At 35.1% G+C, this 23,668-nt stretch overlaps 1 protein-coding gene and 1 long non-coding RNA gene across 9 annotated transcripts in view; both read left to right on the top strand.

Moving 5' to 3' along the window:
* The window catches only part of MTA3 (metastasis associated 1 family member 3), a 159,968-nt gene that overhangs the window by 42,813 nt on the left and 93,487 nt on the right, over positions 1 to 23,668 (top strand). For all 8 annotated transcript variants that reach the window (XM_035323293.1, XM_035323295.1, XM_035323294.1 and 5 more), the window contains 2 exons: positions 9,836 to 9,899; positions 11,128 to 11,245. In XM_035323293.1, the coding sequence (XP_035179184.1) occupies positions 9,836 to 9,899; positions 11,128 to 11,245 (182 nt within the window). The remainder of the gene's footprint in view (positions 1 to 9,835; positions 9,900 to 11,127; positions 11,246 to 23,668) is intronic.
* LOC118165308 lies at positions 13,656 to 22,017 on the top strand. Its single transcript, XR_004749978.1, has 3 exons — positions 13,656 to 13,866; positions 18,461 to 18,463; positions 22,005 to 22,017. It is a non-coding gene; the product is annotated as an uncharacterized LOC118165308 (long non-coding RNA).

The raw sequence follows: 23,668 nt of genomic DNA, 5'->3' as shown, positions 1-23,668 counted from the left end.
GCTGGTATGCAGTGCAGGGCAGTGTCAAGACGATATATTTGTTTGGGTCTTAAGGACAAAGCTTGTTCCCTTACTGCCATGGTCAAGTTACAAGTGAAACCTCCCTCCTGAAATGTATAAGGTTAATATCACTCCTCCAGTGAATTGCCTCCTTTCTTCCTGATCCCTGCATATTACAAATGCAGTTTTGCCAGACACTGTAATTCCCAGTTCTTATAACAGTTTTTTGCTGCCATGGACTCACTGAGCCCTCATCTTCATTCAGTACATTTAAACATCAGCCAGCGAACGTATGCAGAATTCATGATACCGATAGTTCCCGAAGCAACGCCATTCCCAGCAAGGGACTGAACTGAGTTGAATTGCTGTGTACTTTAACTTGGATTTTCAGAGACTTGAGTGTTACCAAATACAGCATTTTGGAAAGACATGATAAGGCACAGGAAAAAAAAAATGTTAAAAGTTGTCATCATGGTGAAATTGTTTGTTGTAGAAATTCACCATGCAACTCAGCATGAGGTAAAAAGGATCTGCCAGCTATTAGTATGAAAATCTGCAAAAGATCGTCATTGGATAGAAGCGCTGGTTATCTGACTTGGGCTTTAATATTTTCTTTTATTCTTATGTTCTCATGCAGCTTTATATTGTTGTTGTAAAAGACTGCATTAATTTCTAAGATCATTTGTACTTGCTTTTAAATTTAATGCTTTGTATGAAATAGAGAAATAGTTTTTTCTTAATGTGCAGTTCCTTCATTGTGAACACACCAAGTGGTCTGACACTCAGGACAGGATAGGACAGCTCATTTTGTTTAAGTGTTGTAACTTTTTAAGGCATGGAACCCTAGGAATTGGTGATACTACATCAGGATTTCTAGTTTTGGCATTCTCAGCAAACAAGCTTTCAGCATACAGGGTGTGTGTGCATTATGTATTCATATACCTCACGTGTATATATAAGCTATAAAGTTTTAGCTAATTTTTAAAAGCTTTTTTGAGCCTTAGAAGCCTGGTTTATTTTCTGGTGTAAATCAGACTTCTGGATAAGATAAGGAGTGAATCTGCTTTGAATAGGCTTGTGGTTATCTGTTGATTTGGATTGTTAAGAATGGATGTCTTTATTTCTTGATTGAGGTTATTTAGAATATTGAGGCCTTTGAAGCATGCCTGTGGTTTCTTCCTTCTAGAACTTGGAGTATTTTTATACTAATTAGATTCTGTCTTAGATTTTAATCTTGTTCTCAGTTGTGGTCAATAGCCACTACAAGTAACAGAGTAAAAAAAAAAAAAAAAAAAAAAAAAAGCAAACCTGTCTTTATTGGTGGAAGTTTCAGTTAAATACCTGAAATTCTTACATATGTCCCCATAGTGACATAATTGCAAAGTAGGCGTGTTTCACATGGTGCAAGACTTTAAGATCAGTTGCATGGAGTAATGTGCATTGCTTCTGGGCTAAGTGACCCTGTAACGTTAGGCTGAAAAATCATTCCTAACCAGCCTCTGTGGCTTTCTTAGATACATCTGTATTGCTGCTTCTCTGCTAAAAGGTTTTTTTTTTTTTTCTTTTTAGTCTGAATTAATGCCGGGGTGGGGGGTTGGAGTGGAATAGCAATGACTTGAGTTTCCTACAATAGTTTATAGAATCTGTATATATTGTTATGCTCAATGAGATAAGAAAACATGGTTTTGCTGTGCCTAGGTCAAGAAAACATGGTTTTGCTGTGCCTAGGTCAGGAAAACATTTCACGTCTTATGATCCAGATCCCCCTCTTCTTGGCATTGTTCTTTGTATTCCATGTGTTCTCTTCTTGAAAACCCTTCTCAGCAACAGAACGCAAGATGTAATCTAAGTGATAATTTGCTAAAGCTCATTTCAAAACATGTATACATCCATAGATCCATGTTTCTCTCTTAACATCTTCCGCAGCTATAAAAGTAAGATTTGTGTGGAAGAGTTGCTGAATGCTTTGGCTCTTCTGCTAACTACATAGTAATTTGTGTATAAGCTACATAAATTGTTACTGAATGAAAAGTCCTCATTTTTATCTCTTAAAAATGTTTCAAGTTGGAAATGCTTTTTCCTCAGATTAGATTGTGACTAGGTAACAGTGTCAGCTATATAAAAGCTGGAATTTAAGAATAAGAAAAAATGATTTGAACACTGTCTACAAATTAATTTAAAATTGGTGTCAATTGTGCATTATTATTCCAAGAAAGGCTTATCCTTTAAATTGTATAAATTTGGAGTGTTCAAAATGAGGATTCCAGTTCTAATCAAGTTTAAAATGGTGAATTTTCAGGCTTATGGTCACGTGCAGCATAACAGCTCTGGGTCGTCCATATCTATGCATATGTTGAGATGCCAGGTGTTTTCTGGTTCATTTAGATATACATGTCAGTTTGCCGTGCATTCTGTTTTGAGTCCTGTTTTATCAGTAGTATGCTAATCAAGTAATACCCATTTTATTGGTCTACATTTTGGTCACAGGTGTACATTGCATACACAGTCTTATACTTTTCAGGAGATTGGTGTCATTTTTTTGAGACGAGTAATACTCATCAAGTGAGATGATTGGTGTTTGTTTCCCATAACTAGGGAGTCTTTTTTTTTTTTTTTTATAATCAGCAGAAGCTCTTAAGACTCCACAGTTCACAGTCTGTGTTTTGGTGACCATTTCAAACTTCTTGTAAGGGATCAAAACTTGGTTCAAAGTAGTTGTGTGATAGGAAATCTTCAAAACAGTTCTCCGTTTCAGTCAGTTCAGGAAAAACGCTTTTTATTTAAGGTACCTTTCTCATCCACTGCTCTATCTGTACTTTTTTTCTCTTTCTCACTCTTCATGATGCATATGAGAAAGGTTGCTATTGTGTTCTACTCAAAACCTTACTGTCAAGCATATGCTAAAATGATTTTTTTTTCCTCATAAACATGTTTCCTAATATCCTCCTGTTACTTTGTTCTTGTCTAGCTAGTGACTCACTTCTGTGTTTCAAATTTCTGAGACCAACATTTTTCATGAAGATGAACAAGAGACAATTGGTTTGTCTGCATGGAATTACTCAATGTCATTCTCATATTCAGGATGATGAGTATTTATTAATAGCAGAATTTCAAAGTCCGTGGAGTCATCTCTGTGTATATTTTCTTATTTCTTTAAGTTGTATTTTAATGACCAATGCATAGCAAGTTCCATTGACTTGGTGGGAACTGAGAGCAATGTGTTCTGAAAGTTCTTACTCTGCACTAATCGTACCCAGTATGCAACTACATTTCAATAGGAGATGTATATGGCACGTTACTCTCGCCATCAGGTTGCCTTTTCCACTTTCATGGTTTGTCCTGGTTATTGGGCACTAATTTCTTCCTTTCTTTTGTAATTTTTCTGTAATTTTTGTTGTTGTACCTCCTGTCCCAAGAGTTATTCCTTATTAAAAAGAGATTTGTCTTACTCATCTGGTGAAAACATAAAGAAATTGCTGTCAAAAATAAAAGAACAAGAACTGTAGAGGTTTCCACTGGTTTAAAAGTAGGGGTTTTGCCAAAACGAGGCCTATATAAAAGATAAAAACAGTTGCTGTTGATTTTGATTCATTTGATAGTTTTAAAATATCAGTGTTTTCATCAGGTGTTTGAAATTTGTTAAAGACGGGTTACTTTAAGAAAAGTCTTAAAAGATGATTACCTAGACAATGCAAACAAGATGTCTAATATTTTTTTCCCATATGTATATATAAAATATATATGTTGGATAAATTGGTATTTTGATCTAGGTTCTGTAATCAGGCAATATCTAAATCTTCTAATAACATCTTGCATTAAAGCTTTGGTGTGACTTGTTTCAAACAACTTTAATTGTTGAACTGGTTATCATCATCTTGTGGCTTAATAAGGGAACTTCTCTGTTCCAAATGCTGATTGTTATCATGGTCTTGTCTTAATTATGTTCCCAAATAGTTTTCATTCCTCCATTGGGTCTTACTCAAACATGGCACAGTTTTTGTCTTTAATTTTCAAGGCCCGTTAGGCCCTCTCTCTGCTTACTCTCTTTGAAATCTCTCCTTCAGGACCCAGATGCTGACATTTCACATAGACTGTTCATTTTCATCAGGTCCTTATTGAATTGTCCAAGACAGTCGTATCTGACTGTCTCACAAAACTGCCATTTATTTTCCAGTTTTCTGTTTATTCTCCTCTTCTTTGTTCCACAGTTAAAAGACAAACAAACAAAAGCCACCACCACCACCAAAACAAAATACCACAGATAAATAACTTCCTAAAAATGGGGGGGGGGGGAATCTTTCTGTTCATTGGGACTGCTACCTACCACGATGAGTAGTATGTTTTGCTGTTTCCTTATAATCCTCATTAGTGTCTCTGTTTATTTGCTTTTCAGCTGTAGGTGGTTAGCATTTTGGTTTTGGGACTATGGGGCTTCCTGCTGGAACAGCTGAAAACATTTTATAAAAACCACTAAAGCATTTTTTTCCAAAACTGTTTTAGAGTTTATTTGTGGGAAGTGTTTGGGTTGTTCTCTGATGGCTTCATTGAAATACTGGAAGCAGGGTGTAAGCATGAAGAAGTAGGCCATAACGCGTCCCTCAGCTGATGTGCCTAAGTGGTCAGGAATTGTCAGCATACTGGTGGAGTTGGCTGAAACACACAACCTGGCAAGAATTTATAACACATGGCAATGAAGGAAAGGCTAACATGTGAAAACAGCTTTCACGTGGTTAATGGTTAAAAGAAAGAAAAAAGAGTTGTAGCTCTAGTTCTCAGGCCAGGGGATGTGATTGAATCCTGAATGGTTTTTATGATAAGGGCTGGTAATACCATGAGCATTACACATAGGTAAGCTTTGTTCTCTCCTTTTACAGCAAAACCTCTAACTTTTTATTTTTGACTGATTTAATACTGTGACAAGTTTTGTTGGTATTGCCAGCTAAATGGAAGAACTTTTTATCTGTGATCAGTGTAAATATGTTTAAGTACATCCAAGAGCAGAAAGCATTCTGAAGGGACAGGTATTTGTACATTGCTGAGGTATCTGAAAGTTCCCATCAGTGTTCCTACAAGATCAGCTCTGCCTAATTCAGTATGAAATAAAAATAATTTCTCTGAGTATTAGAGAAAAAGGTCAAAACCAGGAATGTAATCTCAACATCACTGATCTCTTCTGATGCTGTTTACTAGTAATTTTCCCTGTTGTTATCAGTTAAGTCAGGGATTCTGCTTGGTAGCAGAAATGTAGCTAAAATCAGAGTCACAGTTGGAGAAGAAGGCTTCATATCTGAATAAATATTAGACAACTCAATTTTATTTATTTTTCTTAGTGTTTCACTAAAGCTGGGTAATACTTTGTAATTTTGACTTTAATTATTTCTTGTGACAGGCTTCGGGAAGGAGATTTCACCAATAAAGCAATGTAACTGTTGCATTATACTTTGCTAGTCTAAATAGTACTTGAAAACTTCAGAAATCCTACAGTCCTTGCAAATAGAGATTGTTTTGGTGCGTAACTGATTTTACAATCTGGTAAATGGAGTATATGTCTCTGTGGCTAGCCAGCTCCACCCCCACCCCTTTTTTTCCTCTGTCTAGGTTAGTATAGTTGATATTATCTTGTCACACTGATGCTTTATTTGCTGTAGCTCTACCTATTACAGTTATCTGAAATTGTCCTAAAACATTAATAAATGCAGTTATTGTGAGGAGTATATTATATTCATATTCAGAGAAGCTTATAAAACTTGCCGTAGGTGAAAGAATCTGTATCTTCACACTCACAGTCTTGTTGTGATGTGGTTTAAGCCCTATTAACTTCCTCATGTGGCATTTTGATTACTAGTATTGGAAGAAAGGATGAGGAGTACAGTGGTGGTTGGAGAATACAGGGGCACGTCAGTCTGTATTGAGGTATTTCTGAAGTATACATGGTTGAAAAATATCGGAGACGAGATACAGTGCTAGATGCTTTGGTTCAACTCAATAGGCCAATTCCAGTAGGCTGATAGGATTTGCCGTTTGGGGGGGAGAAAGAGAGAGGAGTTATATAAATGGTAGGGGTTCTGTGCCTTTGGTTAAGATTCTAAATAACTTGTAATAAGCGTTTCCTGCTGTCAGTCACAGAAACTGGTAATGATAATACAGATCTTAAAAAAATATTTTTACATTAGTTTTAATCATTATTTTTAACTGTTTTCAAATTCTTTTTGCATTTTAGCATTGGATTACCACTGTAGGTCTAGCATTACCTTTTTTTTTTTTTTTTTGAGGATATAATCCATGCATGTGAAATTTAGATACATTTTAAAAAAATGCTGTTTGTGTGCGTGACTCCAGCCATTAGATGGTTAAAATGCTGTGCAAAGAAATGTAACATCAAACAGAAACTTACTCATTTAGAAGATGTGCTGTGGAAGTTAATCTTTTGTCTTAATGAAGCTTTGTAAATTTTCAGCAGTAAGATATAAGGTCAGTCACTGCCCTTTCAGCCACGATGACAGTGAAGGAAAGGATTGGCAATAATTGGACTTAAATATGGGTAGGCTATAGTGGAGAGAGAGCATACTAGACCTGTACAGAACTGGAAAGGTAAACTCCTATTTAGCTTTTAATACTAAAAAAAAAAAAAAAAAAAAAAAAAAAAGTTAAAATTGATTAACCGACTTCATTATGTAGCATATAATTAATCTCCAGACATGAATGTTCTGGCTTTATCAAGGTCAAAAGCTTCAAAAAACATTCAAAGACATGATTGATTATAGAGGCGTTTTCTTAGCTCTCTACTGCAGGAATCTTCTCATCAGCTGTTGTGTGCTGTGCTGAGATTTTTTTTTTTTAATTTCTGCCCACCATTTCCATGTAAGGTTGTGATTCTCCTGACAAATACTGAGGTTAAGAGAAATTCAGAAGGTTATACGTTACAGACTTAATGTTTTAACCTCATTTCCCATGCTGTCCAACAGTAATGAGCAAGATGTTAGCTTGGTATTTTTGCTTAATGACCAGCAGTTAATAATTGGCACCTGATATTTTACAATTGAGCTCAACAGCCAACATCCACTGAAATGAACAAGGGCTTTTCAGAATAACTTTTTTGTGTGTTACCCTCTTAAATCAAAGGTCCCTGATGCAACTTTTATGTTCCCTAATGCTTATTTGTGTGCTGGTTTGTTACAAATGGGAGAAGGGAGTTGTGGGATAGGTCCTGTTGTCTATATGTGTAAGACTACTGGGACCACATGGTGAATACCAACTAAATCGATGGAAGTTGAGTAACTGCACTTTGGTGCATGAAATGCAAGGTGATGTATTTAAGTAGAAATATATTATTATAAAGTTATATATTCAGCTGAAAATGATAGCATTAAAATGTCAGTTGCAAGCAAGATGATTCAGCACACTTAACATTTTTCATCCTTATCTATGTGTGTTTCTTTAAAATGCCATTAGATAAAAATAAATGTGCGGAGTATTTGTAGAGAAGTCAGAGGCAGAGGAATCTGAGGCCAAAGGGTTGTGGAGGGAGAAAAGGATGAGAAAGGATTGAGAATGGTAGGGTCTAATTTTCATTGCATTATCTACCTGGGCAGATACATTGCAGGTCTGTGGCAGAACTGAGTAACAGGAAGCTTTCCACTGGTAGCTTACACAAAAATATGTGGTAGTTAGCATTTCAATGCGGCCATGGAAGAAATTAATAGAATCTTATGGTTAATTATTAGAACTATTACTGTTCAAAAAGGAAAAGTAATTTGAGTTCATGGGGCATTGTTAAAACCTCACATTGTTTCTAGTTTGGGTCACTTGTTTTCAAACTAGTAATTACTGAAAAAAATTGGTACATACGGTGATCCAAGGAATAAAGAGCCTCTTCTTTGAGACAGTGACTTGAAACCTAGGCTCATTTAACCTAGCAGTATAAAGATTAAAATACTGGTTTGGAAGCAGGCTTAAAAAATGAGTAGGCAAACAGGAAGAAGTACAGGAGAGTGCTGACGTGAAAGTGAAGTAATATGAACTGGTCTTGAATAATACAAAGCTGATAGTTAGAAAGTACATAACTTTAGGAGGATGAGGGTCTGAAACAGCCTCCCAGCACTGGTTGTGACGATAAATAACCCACTTAGTAATAGCACCAGGGACTAGGTGGGTTCATTAACACAGGGAAGCACCTTCTAGGCCAGCACTCCTATAATGTTCTTTTTAAACTATATGTTGGCCAAAAATGAATATTAAAAACTTAAATCTCATCTAGAACAGTGTCATATCTTTATTTACTTACACTGTCTTTCAGGTTTGGTTTGCTCTCTTGTATATGTTTTCTTTGTTTTTCATGAATTATTTCTCAATAGCTGTTTCCCTTGCAAGTGTATTTGCCACTTGGAATCTCAGAGTTAAATAAGCAGTATAGTCAGTTGCGGTATCTCTGTATAACTTCTCTTAAATGTTCTTTGATTAACAATGAAGGTATACCAGACTTAAACTTCTCATATTAGTGCTAGCAGTAGATGCTGTTTGTGTGACAGGAACAAGGATTTGGTGTCCCTTTAAGTCATACAGTAGTAGTAAATGTTAGTACATTATGAAAACTATAACACGGTGTTGAAGAGGGTTGTTAAGTTTTCTTATGAATTGCTTTAATTTCCTTTCACAGTCATTCAGCCAGATTTGTTAGTAAGGTTTCTTCTATCAGACTTACAGGAACTGATTTCAGGTGCTGTATGTTAACCTTTTTGTTACTAAAGCAGTGGTGATGGTGTCAGAGCACACATCTGAGAAGCAATTTTATGATAAAAGCCAGCACTGAAATTTAGTACTGTTTTTGCTCTGTATTGATTAAATGTGTCAGGTTAGGTTTTTTCCTCAAAATTTGTGGAATGTCAAGATACAACAGTGTAGTTCTTATGAAAGGCTTACAATCACTGGATCTTAGAGTTCACATATGATTCTAAACTTCTGGGTGCTTTCTTGAACTGGATCTCTAGATTTCCTGAGATTTAGTCCTGTTTCAAAGCAAACAAACAAAAAGAACCACAATAATTTTGAGAAAGAAGGGGTAGATGTAGGGAGTGAGATGAAAGACAGTTAGGTTTTCTACTGGGACAGTGGTGAGGATGTATGAAGTTACACAGTACCTGCTTTGAGGGAAGGATGGGTTTGTTCTGCCTTAAGAGAAGCTACATTTGAGTGTCCACTTATTCATTTGAACTAGGAGTTTTCTGCCCTGGTTTCAGAGCCCTACCATAGGGACCCTTTCCTTTTAAGTCTGGGATTTTCTTTGGAACCTCAAGGAGTTATTTTGGGGTTCTTTTTGTTGGTACAAGTTTTTTGAAACCTGTTACTACATAAAATAAACCTAAACAAACAAACAAAACCCACATTTAAGACGATGTTTTAATAAAAAGTGGAAAACAGCAATAAACTGTGAAAGTGACAGCAGTTTCCTGCTAGTAATTCTGTTATATCAAGTGAACGGGCTTTAGGCTTGTTTTTGTTTTTTAGTTTAGGAGGTGATGTTTCATTCAGCCAGGGCTTTTTGTTAATGGTATGTGTACTTACTGTACAGCCACAGTACTTCTTGTTCCTTTCTGTTTCTCCTTCTGTTTCTGAAACTGTCTCCCAATTTTGTAGAATTCTTAAATAATTGAGTGCTTGAGATTGTACGGCTGTTCATTATGTTGATTTGATGTTAATTTTAAGATATTAAAGTAAGGCAAATTGCATTGTACTGTATTTTCAATGTTAAAGCTTAAAGTATATATTCTTGCAGGTTTTTGACATGACAAAGATTTCAGCTTAACAAAAGTAACGGTTCTTCCTTGTGTCTGTGTAGGGGAAAATGCAGTGTTGCACTTCTGAATGAGACAGAATCTGTGTTGTCGTATCTGGAGAAAGAGGTAATGTCTGTTGCTTCTATTTGTGTAAATATTGGAATTATTTTTTATGATTATTTTTTATTTTTTTTACAGCTTTAATGTCAGTAAATGGGCAAACACTTTAAAACTGTTTTCTTGAAGGTTATGTTAGAAAAATGTTATGTTACAACCAGTGATTTTGAAAGTGTTAAGGAACAAAAACTGAAATCACACATTACAGTCCTATTATGCATTTTATTGTTCTTAGAAAATAATTAACTCAAACTTACTCATGTGATCTTATAAAGGAAAAATATACAGATTTTTCATGTAGTAGATATTTACACTATGTTTTTTTTGTTTGTTTGTTTTTGTTTTGTTTTTCCTCCTGCCTAGAGGTGTTCTAGAAATACCAATCCTACATACTCAAAATATCATACTCCATAGTCAATAGATGGGAAGGGTCCTCTGGAAGGTAACTTAGTATAGGAGCTTAATTCTAAGTGCTCTGAACTACTGGATGAAAAATATCTTCTCCTTTCATTTCAGTGGAAGAAAATTTAAGTGTTTAGCCTTACTAGAGGCAAAAAAAAAAATCCCTGTGACCTTGAAAGATAAGCCTTTAAACTAGCTTTGTACTATAAAATACCTTTAAACATAAATGCATTTTTCCTTTGGAGTGTCTTTTATATAATGTCAGGCAGACTGTGTTTTTTAGCTGGAATTAATATGTCTTTACTTTCATATTTCTACAGCAAGACCACTGATAATCTGAAAAATGTTTCTGAGAACAACATTTACCCTATGCTGCAAATGACTGTATCAGATATGTCAATACTATTTTTGTGTAAGCCCTTTTCAGACACTGGCAGTTTTGTATGCTGTTTGAGACTAATTTATAAAAAGTCAGTATGGCAGAGGTATTTAGGAAAGGAAATAGGAAATTCAGAAAATGGTTAACATGTTTCAGTAGATTCGGAAAAAAAAAAAAAGAATTTTTAAGTATGAATCTTTTCATCATTGCTCTGTTCTGAAATAACTCAGAGCAATGAGAAAAGCTTTGATTAGGCATGTAAAAGTATGCAAGAAACATCTGCATTATTTAAAATCAAGATTAATGTTTCAAAATGTTTATTCTTGTACCAAACCCGTAGCCTGTAAAAGTGTATTACAAGGGTTACTTGAATAATTTTCACATGGAAAGTGAGGTAGATCTACTAAGCTAATTTTAAAATTCATTATGCTGTTGCAAATGTGTCTTCTTTTTTAGGATACGTTTTTTTATTCGTTGGTGTATGATCCATCACTGAAAACGCTTTTAGCAGACAAGGGAGAAATCAGAGTGGGGCCTAGATATCAAGCAGATGTGCCTGACATGCTTGCAGAAGGTAAATATTTGCTCTTTGGATAGTTAAATAAATAAATTGTTATCTTGCATTATTATTTATGTTAGCATTCTGAAATAAACTAGTCAGTATTGAGGCAGAGAAGTACTATGAGAAGATGTTGCTTGAATAGCTGTGGGAAAGACACTGTCCTGTAGAGTCTGTGCATGACAATTTACATGTTTATTTATTTATCTAACTGTATGGTCCGGTTAGATCTTTCATGCATGCCTCATGGAAAGAAGACACTGAAGGCCAGTTTGTTTTGTAGAATTAACAGAGTAACAGGATAAGTGAAACATGTTCTAATAGGGAGAGAAAGAATATAGACTCTGAATGCAGAATGTATGTTATGTGATTTCCAATTTTAAGGTATTAGGTGGATTAAATCATATTGGCTGTTCTTTACCAGGACTGAAACAAACATTTTGAGCCTTAGCACATCTTTAAAAATCATTGGATCTTTTTCAGTCTAGAACAAATACTTGTGCTACATAGCAACGTTTTAACGTTTTGTTTTTTTTTAACAAAATTTGAAGTATATAATCTATTTAGAATTTTTATGTTTGCATGAGCAGATGCCCTTGTTTGCAATTATATTTACTTAGTAAATTTTAAAATGAGCATTTTTTTCAGTGAAATGTGTACTAACAAAAGAAAAAGTTTTCTGAGAAACACCTAGACAAATACTATTTTTAAGAATGTTGGTATTTATTCCTTAATATGAAAAGATTATGCAACAGGAATGTAACTTCAGTTAAAAGAATTCTGAATATCCAAAATGTGTAATTTTAAATGGGGTTTTCTCTGAGATGGGCTTTTTGCCTGCTGTATTTGTTGCCTCTCGTACAAAACAAATACAATTTCTGCAAAACTTACTTAATGAACTTTATAAAAGAATGATTTAATTTCTGGCACGTGGAATATTATTTTACTGTAGATACAGTTCAGTAGCTTGTGTGTTGTTGTTGTTATCATTAGGTTATTTTAATAGCCAAAAATAACTTATAGGAGGACTTTTCCAGATTTGTTTATGAGGAGTAAAGACTTGTTTAAAAACAAGGTTATTCTGCACTGCTATTCCTGCTGTAAAAAATAATAATATATATATATATATAATAGTTATGTAGACAGTTCTATGCTCAAGAGGAAAGCTTCTTAGAGGACTAAGAAAATGACCATTTCAATGGCTGTCAAGTAACCAGGAAGCATTGATGTGGTTCTGAAGTAGCTGGCTGAGTTGTTGGGGTTTAAAGGATGAAATGAGGTTGTCTGCCAGAGAGGAAGCTTTTTTCTTTTTTTTTTTTTTTCAGCTGAATTCTGCTACTTCAATTGATAACAGTAGAGCTTAGTTATGGAATAATAAATAATACATGTAAAGTAAATGTTTTTCCCATGAAAATTTTACTTAGTTTGGAATTTGACTTTAAAAAAAATATATTAGAAGATGTTAAGTTTTACTTCATGAAGACAGGACTTCATGCAACTGTATGTTACTTTTTTTTTTTTTTTTTTTTTTAATCCCCAAAGTGCAGTAAGTGATGAACTTTTATTGCTGTCTTTAGTAGGCAGTAAGAATCATCAATGATTAAAATTCAGAAACGCTAAGTTGTTCACAAACCAAGAATCTGGAAGTATTAGAGAGCTTCTTTGCTTGTTAAGTTTGATTAATTTACACTTACTTTCAGTGGCTGTGCTGGAAAAAATAATTTGATTTTAGGAGTATAAAAATATCTAGATTGTTGTATATGGGGCTGATTGTTATCGAATTGTGTTTCTGTAGCCTTCTGACCTTCAAGGAAAAGAAAAAGATGATTCAGCTGATGCTGTGTCTCTGTGTAAGCTGATAGTGTGGAAGTTAATCCATTCACTGTCAAACATTTTCATTCACCAATATATACATATATCTATATATATATACGCTAACCTATGTTTAAAATTAATGGAATAAAATAAATGTGTTTTGCAGATACAAGATTCTGTGAAAATTTCTGAATCTTGAAATGATTTTTTTTCAGACTACGCTTCAAAAATTATCTAAGGGCATATGTCCAAGTTTTTATGCAATCATGTACAACTCTTTAGGTGTAAAATGTCATGTCTTTTTTTAAAAACAAAAACAAAAACAAACAAAAAAAAAATTAAAAAAAAAAATGCCTAAAGCAATCACTTGTAAAGAAACAGAATTTAGAGAACTTTAAGTCAGGGATCTCCAAAGAAAAATCAGGTCTTCTATTATTGGTATAACAATATTATACAATAGAAAACAATTAATTCACATATGTTAAAATTTCCGTGACAGAAAGTGTATCTTTTTGGAGGTTGTTGGTAGGCATATTTTGGTTACAGAAATTCCCCAGAACTATCAAAAAAAAAATAAAATTAAGGTGCACGTGCACGGTGCACGTGCCATCATTTTTTATTATTATTTAAGTCTTAGTGGCATATAAACACAATTCAAATGAGTAAAAGCATGCAAGTTCTGATTAGCTTTCAGAAGACCAGTCACGAAGTGGCTGATAAATGAAAATGTTCTTTGAACTGTAAAAGCCTGTCCATGTCCTCTGTAAGTATCCAAATATTTCAATGTAAACACACAACAGATTCCAGTAGTCTAAAAACTTGTGTTCTGAACACTTATTTTCCTGTCTGAATGGGCTACTGTGGCTTTTGTTTGTTTACTGAAGAATAATATGCTGCCTTTTCTGCCTTTTTTAAAATTTTTTTTCCTCCAGGGATCTGTATTCTTGGGGAGGTTGTGGGAAGTTTAAATTTTCAGGACCTCTTTACTTACCAGAGAATGTGTGTTGCAGAACAGACTTGCATGGAGGGTGTAACTTTGACTGTTGGGTTCCCACTACAGGCTGAAGTCGTAATTCTGGATGCTAGATTAAAACATAGGATCAGATTTGCAGTAATACTGGGCTGTCACAGCTCAGTTCTTGTCACTGTGAACAGTATTTAGCCAATAGAAACCATGGAATTATTTGTATATATTTATTTTCCAAGCTGTAACTATAATAAAATTAAGAAATAATCTTTTCAGCAGTAGCATAGGCTATGTTTCAAAAGATGTATGGATAAGTTGAGTTTAATTTTAGAATCCTATGTTTTCCTGTAATCTTCCCCCCCTCACTTCTCTAAGACTTGGTTTTCTCACCAATCTCTCTTCCATCTCTGATCTCCGTCTGCCTGTTGCTGATGTTGTGTGGTTATTTCAGAATGTCACCCAGCAGATTTACTATTTAGAGGCAATATTTTTTTAAAAGGGATGCAAAATATAGAAAGTATGGCCTAATACCTTGAGAATAGAGTTGCTAAATGATGATTAATTGAGTTGCAGGTATCCCCAGCTGGATGCCTGGAAGTCACATGTGGCTCTGACAGTGGCTCTGACAGTCTTCCAGAGACTGAGTTGCTTGTATGTGAGAGGAAAGACAAGTAGAGGGAGTGTTTAAAAGCAGTGTTTGTGAAGCATGAATTTTGTAGGTGTGAGTGCCATAGAAGGTCATATGAAGAGAGAAATCCTTTGAGAATAAGTTCTAAATAACATTTTGGAAATAAGATACAGGGGTTATGCATGTAGAAGTACAAACAGTTGCTTGTTAAGCTAACACACAGAATTCAGTCTGCTGTGGATCAGATGATGGGCAACGATGTCATTAAAAGCTGATAGTGCATGAAAGAAGCTAATAAGTGGAAGCTTATAAGCCTCTGAAACCCTTTAGAAACTTGTTGAGTGCTTGAAAAGAATTTTAAGAAGAATTATTTGTGGAAGAATAATCCTCTGTAACCTTACAGTAAACAAATATAAACTAAGTTTAAATCTGATTGACAATGTCTAAGCCTTGTTTATCTTGCTCACTGCTTGTGTGTGGTGGTTTAGCTAAATCACTTGGAAAAGCTACACTTAGTGAGGACTATAGCTTTGTAGAAAGACCAGACAGCATTTCAGCAGTCTATGATCTTTGTTATAAACACCTTTTGAGATTAAAACCATGAGTTGGTCAGACAGGGAATGATAAAATGGTTGGATGAAACTGTTTCTTCTCTCCATATGCCAATTGCTCCAGTCTTGCTAGGTTTTCACTTTGAAGATTGTGAGTATTGTTACTTGCTTTTATTGTATGGAAGAACAGGAGACTATTCCACAGCACTGGCTTAATTTCTGGCTAGTATGATTGTAAATAATGTTCTTTCTCTTTTATCCACGCATTCTCCGATTGCTCATTCTGTCAGTCTAATAGTTGTTTATTTTCCAATCTCCTTCTAGTGTGGGATAACGTTCTACTCTTCCATACAAAGCGAGAATAAAAAGGTTTATCTCAGCCAACAAAAGCACTAATTTAGGTAGAGAGCATCTTATATCAAGCGTCCCTTGTCTTGCTCCCTCAGGAGCAAGGTGCCTGCTTCTCTGCTGTAGTTGGGTTTTGGTGCATCTACCTGCTGTATCTCATCAGCAACGAGGTGACTAGTAAGCTTAAGTACTGTTACTCTAGAGAAAAGTGGTTTTGTTTGTTCTTTTTTTTTTTTTTTTTAAAGAAATTAAAAACAAACTATTTCCCCCTTTTCCCCCTCCAACAAAATAAAAAAACAACAATTTCCAAATTTATTCTGGGCATATAATTATTTCTGTTATTTGGTTAAAAGGCATACTTTCATAAATTGTTCTGAATATGAACAAATTGCTATCAGCATCGACAGGTTTTATTTATTCCTGTAGTTATGATTCTGGGTAGTAGGTAACGTCTTAGTATGTGTTCAGTCATTGCTGATTTTAGTATGGTCAAAATCAGATTATTTTTCTATTAAGCCTTGAGACAACACCTTGAGCTTTTAGTAAATCTCAGCCTAAAAATACAGGGAACACCCAAAGATTAGCACGTTCAAACACTAATATTAACCTAACAGCATTAATAGATACCAAAAATCTTCAGTATAATTTGGTTATCCATATTGTAATATATGAAAGCTTTATGTGTGTGTAGTGTGATGCAGGTAACAGAGCAACCACCAGCCTTTAAAAATTTTATTGCTCTCTTGTAAGAACATAGGGTGGTTCCTGAGATTTAGCACAAAACCACCAGCCAGAAAGTAGATTGTAGAGGGAAGTTGCTTCTGAACTTTCTCCACCTATCTTAAATTGTTCGGGTGTTTGAAGTGTGTCTTTGGGAACCCAAAGCTTGCCAACCGATGTTGCAATGGGCAGCAGCGTAGTGGCAGCTGGTCCTAACAGTCAGTGAGCAAACACTTATCTGAACAGTGGAAAGTGCCTGGTAAGAACACTTTACTGCTAATTAATTGCCTGTGTTGCAGCATCAGCTTCTGTCAGCTCATCCTCGTGTGCTCATAATGCCTGCTGTGAGGATGCAGAAAGCCAAGTTCTTCACTCCTGTGTAATACAGCAAAGAGGGGAGCAAGCTGTATGGATGGAGCTAGAGGTCACTGGGCAAAACGGGCATGTCAGAGTGGGCAGGGTGATGGTGGCTGTGTGAAGGGATCGGGTTGATGGGTGGTTGGTGGGAAATGAGACTTCAGTCTTTCTACAGAGGCATATGGCATATCAAGAGGGGCTGGCAGGTGTGGGAAGGAATGATTGGGTTTAAAGGTTTATCTAGAGAACTGGCTGCTAGTGGTAAGTACAGTACTACTAGCAGTGACAGAATACTGCCACCAGCAGTGGCATTACACATCCCTGTTCCAGTCAGCCTAGAGTGGTGATCTTAATCAGAATCGCTGTAACTGGGTTTCTTTGAGAGGCTACCTGGAACTTCTGTGATGCTAATGGTCCCCTCCCAGCTGCAGTCCTGGTCCTAACCCAGTGCTGTGTATCTCTTGTGTCTGGGTTTAAAAGGAGACCACTCTTCTGGGGAATTCTTAGTGGTGCAGGAATCTGATGAAACTAGATGCTCTCTAACCATTTAAACCAGTAGAAAGAGTTCGGATTTGGCAGGGAGGAGGAAATGGAGAGGTGAGGACCAACCTCTTACTAAGTTATACAGAGGAAGAGGAGTTAAAATCTCTGACATGGCACAAGCAGCAGCCTGTACCAATGATGTTCTGTTAGAAGGTTTTTTTTTTTTTTTTTTTTTTTAATAACTGAAATAAACTACCTTCAAAGTATCTGTATAAAAACCCAGAGTCCCTGTTGCACGTCTGAAAATATCCGGAGAGAGTCTAGAAGTAGTGCTTGCTCTACAGCTCTACACTCTGTTCTATTTCTTGAAGGCAAGGCCTTTTAGAATTAATGGAGTTCAAGTAGCTGAGGAAATAGGAAGGGGAGCATTTGGGGAAATTTAAGCTGTAAATTTTGGATGATGTTCTGAGAATATATATCCAAGGCTTCTAAAACTTCTGTTTTGAAAGAGAACAAAGATATTCCTTTAGAGGCATTTTCTGATGTTTTGTTTTTTTTTTTTCTTCTTCTTCTTATACCAACTCAGTTGCAAGAGCATGTTGTTTTTAATAGATCGGATGGAAACTATTAAACTTAGAGTTCAAGGCTTTTAATGTTTGAGAATATTAAAATTCCAGGATTTTAAGTTTAAAAACTCTTACGAGTGAAGAGACAGATAAGACATTCATTTATATTCTGCTTAGATTTTAATATTATGAAACTTTAGGATGCTTAGATGCAATGTATTGTTTTTTTCCTGGTTCTTTTAAATGCTTCCATATACATAAAAAGTCTATTTTCGTTTAGTAAATAAAAAATCAGTTTTAGAATAATGGAACCCAGCTGTGATCTCATGAGGAGGGATCTGTTCTGTTTTTTCATGGTGTATAATGCTCCCATTTATTGAAGGAACCACAGCTGTACTTGAAAATTTCTCATACTAGCCTGAGAACTGCAGGACTTGTTTGAAGGGTGCAAATGCTTCTCTCGTCAAAAGTCCGTGTGCTGGATTAACTCTGTTAAGTTTTATGTAGTGGCAATGATTTCATTCTATTGTAGAGAAGATAAAAATCATGCCTTTTTAATACGAAATATTTTTACAATATTAAGTATTCAAATACTTAAGTGTTAAAAATTGGAGAGCTATGTTTAAGGACTATGCGGACAGATGACAGATGTGGTTACGAGAAATGTCTGACAGGATAAACAAATATGGCCCTACTGTCCTATCAGTTTTCAGAAAATACGGTATGTAACTTGTGCTAAGTGATCAGTTCTCTGACAATTTTTGGATATGAGAACTGCATGCATTAATACAACAGGCAGTTTTTAAAAAAATCAATGACAAGACAGCCAATATTTTTTTTTTCTTTTTTTTTTTTTTTCTCCATGAGTTCATTAGATTAGAAATATGAAATATCTAACTTTTTGCTTTAAGAAATATTCAGTGTTGATAATTTGGAGAGTATGTGGTTCTGAAATAGTTAACATTTCCTTTGTGAACCAAATTGTAGTTGCAAGAATAAGTTGCCAGATTTAGTTTAAACCCAGTTCCTTGTATATGATCATCAAAGAAAAAAATGCTTTTCCTGTGCACGCACAGTAGGTGACAACAGTGGAAGCTTTAGGCTCTTTGAGCAATGTGTTGGCATGGGAGGGTAAGACTTTTTGTGGGAAAAGCTGTTGACAAAAGTAGGTGGAGTGGAGGAACTAGTTTTTTAGAAGCTTATGTACCTCTTATATTCTGTATAGATAGATAGCAATTTTGGAGTCCATAGTCTGTTGTCTAAAACCAGATGTCCAGTATATTCAAGAAGACTTTATTGAGATTTAGACCGCAGAAAGCGATGTTGAATTTCTGATACTGGAACTACCTTCAGGAGCAAGTGTAAAAGAAAATGTTTGTGCCTCACTTGTACTTCATTCTGTAAAATGCCCCAGAATCTTGTAAAAATCCATTCCAGAAAGTTCAGTGTGAAATGAATTGAGGCTTCAGAGTTATGGAAAAAATTGTTAAGTTTCCAGCAAAATAAATGACAATTTCAAAATATTATCCAAAATAGATCATAAGCAAAAAGATCTTTGAGGGTTACAGGCTCAAGTAGAAGATGAGGACTTCCCATTTTAATGAAGTAAGTAATTAACTGTTAGTAGATGGAACAAGGGATACTGCAGCCAGATTCAGAAACTGCTGCTTGTGATAAATGAACACGAATGGAACACCAGACATAAAGTGTACAATTCTGCTAACTCAGTAAGATTCCTTTATGGTCAAAGCAGAAAAATTATGCCTAGACATGATTCATCTCACCTGACGATGGACATCTAGAATAGATTAGAGGTTAGATGAGATGAATCTTGACAAGGGTAATAAATACACCAGAATAAAATTTCTATTTATGTGTACTCAAATATATTCTGTTCTCAAATGGAGTTTATCTTGGTTGTACTTTTGACTTAACATCAAAAGTCTTGTTCAGGAGGAACTGTTTCTTGAGCAGATTTAAATATGGTCATCTCTTGTATGGTTTACAGATTTTTTTTCTTGTTACTAAATTCAGTGAAGTAATTTTTTTTCACAGTTAACTGTCAAATGCACAGTCATCACAAATAGTAAAATACTCTTTTACGGTGTTGATTGTGTCAAATTTTAAGAGGTTATAATACCCTTCTCTTTTGGCAGTCTCTTCTAGTGAGCTGAGTGATTTACGTGCTGGGCAATTAAATGTGTGTTTATAGGCTCTTTAATCAGTTTTATTATAAATTAAACAAAACACGTGTAAATGGCCTCTTTGTGCCTGTTTTCAGCAAAGACTTTGCTTACTTTTTTCTAATTTAGCAGATGCAATGGAAATCTGTTGTTTAGTGTAGCAGCCACATAGTACAGAAGCTCAATTAGGTATTAGGAGACTGTTTTATGAAACATGTTTTTTTATGAAGCCTTTAATGTGACACAAATAGGTTTGAAACAAAAATATGCATCTATCTTTTGGGTTACATGGTAATTTTTACAATATTTGTTGCATTTTGGTACAACTTCATGGGTTAGTTAAGTGCATACATAATTTTAATCAAACAAGCAATTACATGTATTATGTTGTTTTTTTATAATATATATGTGGTAGTTGTCTATTCCTGGAGTTGAGTTTTCAGATCATTCTCAACTTCCATGTTATAATAAAATGATAAATTAGAAGTGTGCTGCTCGGTAATTGCATCTTATAAAAAGTGTTCAACAGTTTGAGGGGAATTACTTTTTTTTGTTTGTTTGTTTGGGGATTGTTGCAGTAGTGGTTTGTTGTTTCTGTTTTGTTTGTTGTTTTTTTTTTTGCTGTTCCTGTCCCCAGTTGTAAAAGCAGGTCCACTTTTCTTGAGGTTGGTTTATGCTTGAAGTCAGAGTTTTAACCTTCCTAACAAGAGATCTATGATTACCTGCTATATTTGTCATTTTAAGGAGATGTGTGTCGGTTCTCATTCTTTTCATATGTTTATTATGAACATCTTATTTTTCAACAACTCGAAGGAAATGATCAAATTGCTATCCTCTCTTTGGCGTGCTGGTTGCAGTGTGAGATGAATGGTCTGTGCTGTGCTGTTGGTGTGGAAGATTGTGAGTGATTGCTGTTGGAAAGGTGTCTCTATTAATAACGGCTATAGAGCCTTCTCTGTGGTTGTTCAAATACCAAATGAGTTCTGTCTGGTAGCTGGCTTTACAACGGATACAGTTATTTATTGCATGCTGTGTATGTGCTTATTATCCCAAGTAATGCCTTGCACTGAGCACTTGCAAATCGCCTTTCAGGCTGTAACACAACATCTTAGGGTTTAATTGACTTTGTTGTATTTTTCTACCTCAGTAGCTTTGCCTAAATGGGCTTATTGGAAGTTCAGGTTTTTTTTTGTTTCCTTTGCCATTTTACTGTAACCATTTTTTAAAAGAACAAACTTTTATAGAATGATTTTCTCTTTAAGATGGAAAACAAATGTCAAATGCAGATGAAATGTGTTTTTACACTTGAATAATTCAAAATACATTTCATCGTAAAGAAAAAGTTACTATCTGAATTATATATTTGCTTTAAATTTATGCAAGCAAACAGGACTATTTATATTCAGCATACTGTAGTCAAAGGGGCTTCACATATTTTTAATATTGTTTATGTCAAAAAAAATGCAGGACCACAGCTCTCACTATAATTTAGTAGTGTGGGTTTTTGGTTGGTTGGTTGTCTTTGAAGAACACAATGTCTGTGTGTTGTGGTATCCCTCTTTTAAAACAAGTATTTTAAATATTAAATAGTAACTGTACCATGCTACATATAAACGTTATATGCAGTATCATTTTTCACTGTGTTTTCCTGAAAACTGCATGACTTCATGTATTGTTATTTCAGGAATTCAGAAAAACTGCTGCAATCTCTCTGTATTCTATGTGGAAATGGTGCTTTCACTAGTGCTATAGACTACTTCACAGTGCTAAACTTACCAAAATATCAACTAAAATGGGGGTAAGAGGGGACAAATCTTGGTGCAAGTCACACCGTTCAGATGTATTCACGTATATCAATGGAGTAAAAAAAGCCAGTTCCAAAATAAAGGTGAATTTCTGGTGTCTCTCCAATGTTTGAATACTTGCCCTTGCCTTTGAACTGAAGTAGGACTTGCAGTTTTATGCAATACGTTAATTTAGGTCATTGCCTTTAGAACTGCCATAAAACACTAAAATGAAAGGACTGACTATTTTTAATATTTCCTTCCTGTAGCAGTAGGGTTTCTACCTAAAAGTGTCTTTAACATAAGGATTACAAAGTGAGGAATGATCTGGTTCTAGGACATTATGTCTCTGTTTTCCTACATCTGTGGAAGTTCATTTTTGCATACTGTTCTCTGCAGTTTTGAGAAAGTGTCAACATTATTTGTTCCTTTCTTCTAGCCCTGGACAGTCATTCCAGCCATTCTTGGTGCTGCATTATGGAGAAGTTGGTCATACTGACTGCTTATAGTTTAGTTTGTTTTGAGCTCAATAGTAATTCTTTCTGTTTAATTCTGGGATTTTTAAACTCAATGAATTAAAGTTCTTTTGAGTGCTTTGTGAGACCTTGCCTTTTGATCATCAGTTTCTGATTTATAAGCAGTGCAAGACCGAGCACTGGGAGAGTGCTAAAGTCTTTGGTGTTGGAGGAAGTTTAATTTGGAAAGGATTTCTCAAGTGAAGAATGACTGAATTTTTTGTAGACTAGAGCTCTGGAGGGTAGGAGGCAATTGAAGTGTACATGTTTTATTGGCTTAGAAAATGCTCAGCAGCAGTTTAAATTGCCTGTTGTAGTCCAGTAATGGTCTTCTATCACCTGATAACTTTGATTTGTAGTCTCTGTACATACTGTCTTTATAAAGACTGTTTTTTCACTTCTAGTCTTTATACATGTGATATGCTCATATATTGAGTTTTACCAGAACATTTCTATAAATATAGAACTCATCTGAATGACTAGCTGAAATCTCAGATATCCTTCTGTCAGGCAAGTTAAGCAGGGATGGGTGCGGGGAAGTTGTTCTGCAGCTGAACAGTAAACAGGTAGTTTTCCTACACTTCTAAAATAATCTAAGCTTTCTCACGCATCTCTTATTAAAGTAACTATTTGCACATAATTTTTTTTTATTTTTTTTTTTCAGAGTTGAGCATAAATTTTGGATTTTTTTTTCTGGATGATTTTTGGTTAACCAGTACTGATAAGAATCACAAATCATGTGTGGGGGGGGGAAAGTCAAAAATGAGTAATAAGAATTGTCTGCAGAGCTTTTATAGTGAAAAGGGTTGTGATTTCGAGAAGTTAAGATCAACAGCCAGCTAGCTGTCTACAATGAATTCAGTGTGTGCAGAGTTGAACTCATTAAGTGCCTTTAGTAAAACTCATTAAGTTTTTACATTCATCTGAAAGATCTTTCTTCCTATCCTTCACATAGAACTCCTTCTCCCAGTGGCAGTGACTTCATCATTTTGTAACCTTTCCCGGTTAAGCTGTTCGTGCTGCTCTCCCCTCTCCTCCATCATCAGTTGCTTACAAAAAGCTGTGTGATGTTTTGCGACAATTAACCTCTGTGTATTAATGTATATTTCATGATATATAGTACAAGTATGTTGGCTGTTCTAGAGGGGAACTAAAGAACTTGTAATTGGAGGAGAAAGTTTAGATTTACTTTAGACAGGCACTTTTAATGTCTAGAACTCTGTTCATAGCTAAACAGTACAAGAAAATCAAATGTGATGCTATTTTTCTCTCCAGTAAGTTACAGAAGTTTGTCAGCAGTCTAAATGTCAGCACGAGAAGGTGGTTCAGAAATCAAAGTCTCATTTTCAGTGGTTAGTTGTCCATTTTTGTGATGCTAAATAGCACACAAATCTGAGTTTGAAAATATATTTAGGATTACCTGCGGTTAGTATACTGCCCAACAGTTTTGGCAAAAATCTGGTAAAAAGTATATCTGCTAAATCTGATCCTGTATTTCAGTTATAACAGAAAGGGATCTCT

The sequence above is a fragment of the Oxyura jamaicensis genome, chromosome 3 (assembly GCF_011077185.1).
Source record: "Oxyura jamaicensis isolate SHBP4307 breed ruddy duck chromosome 3, BPBGC_Ojam_1.0, whole genome shotgun sequence".
NCBI classification, from domain to species: Eukaryota; Metazoa; Chordata; class Aves; order Anseriformes; family Anatidae; genus Oxyura; species Oxyura jamaicensis.
Note: the sequence above shows the minus strand (reverse complement) of the source record. Positions and strands in the feature narration are given on the sequence as shown.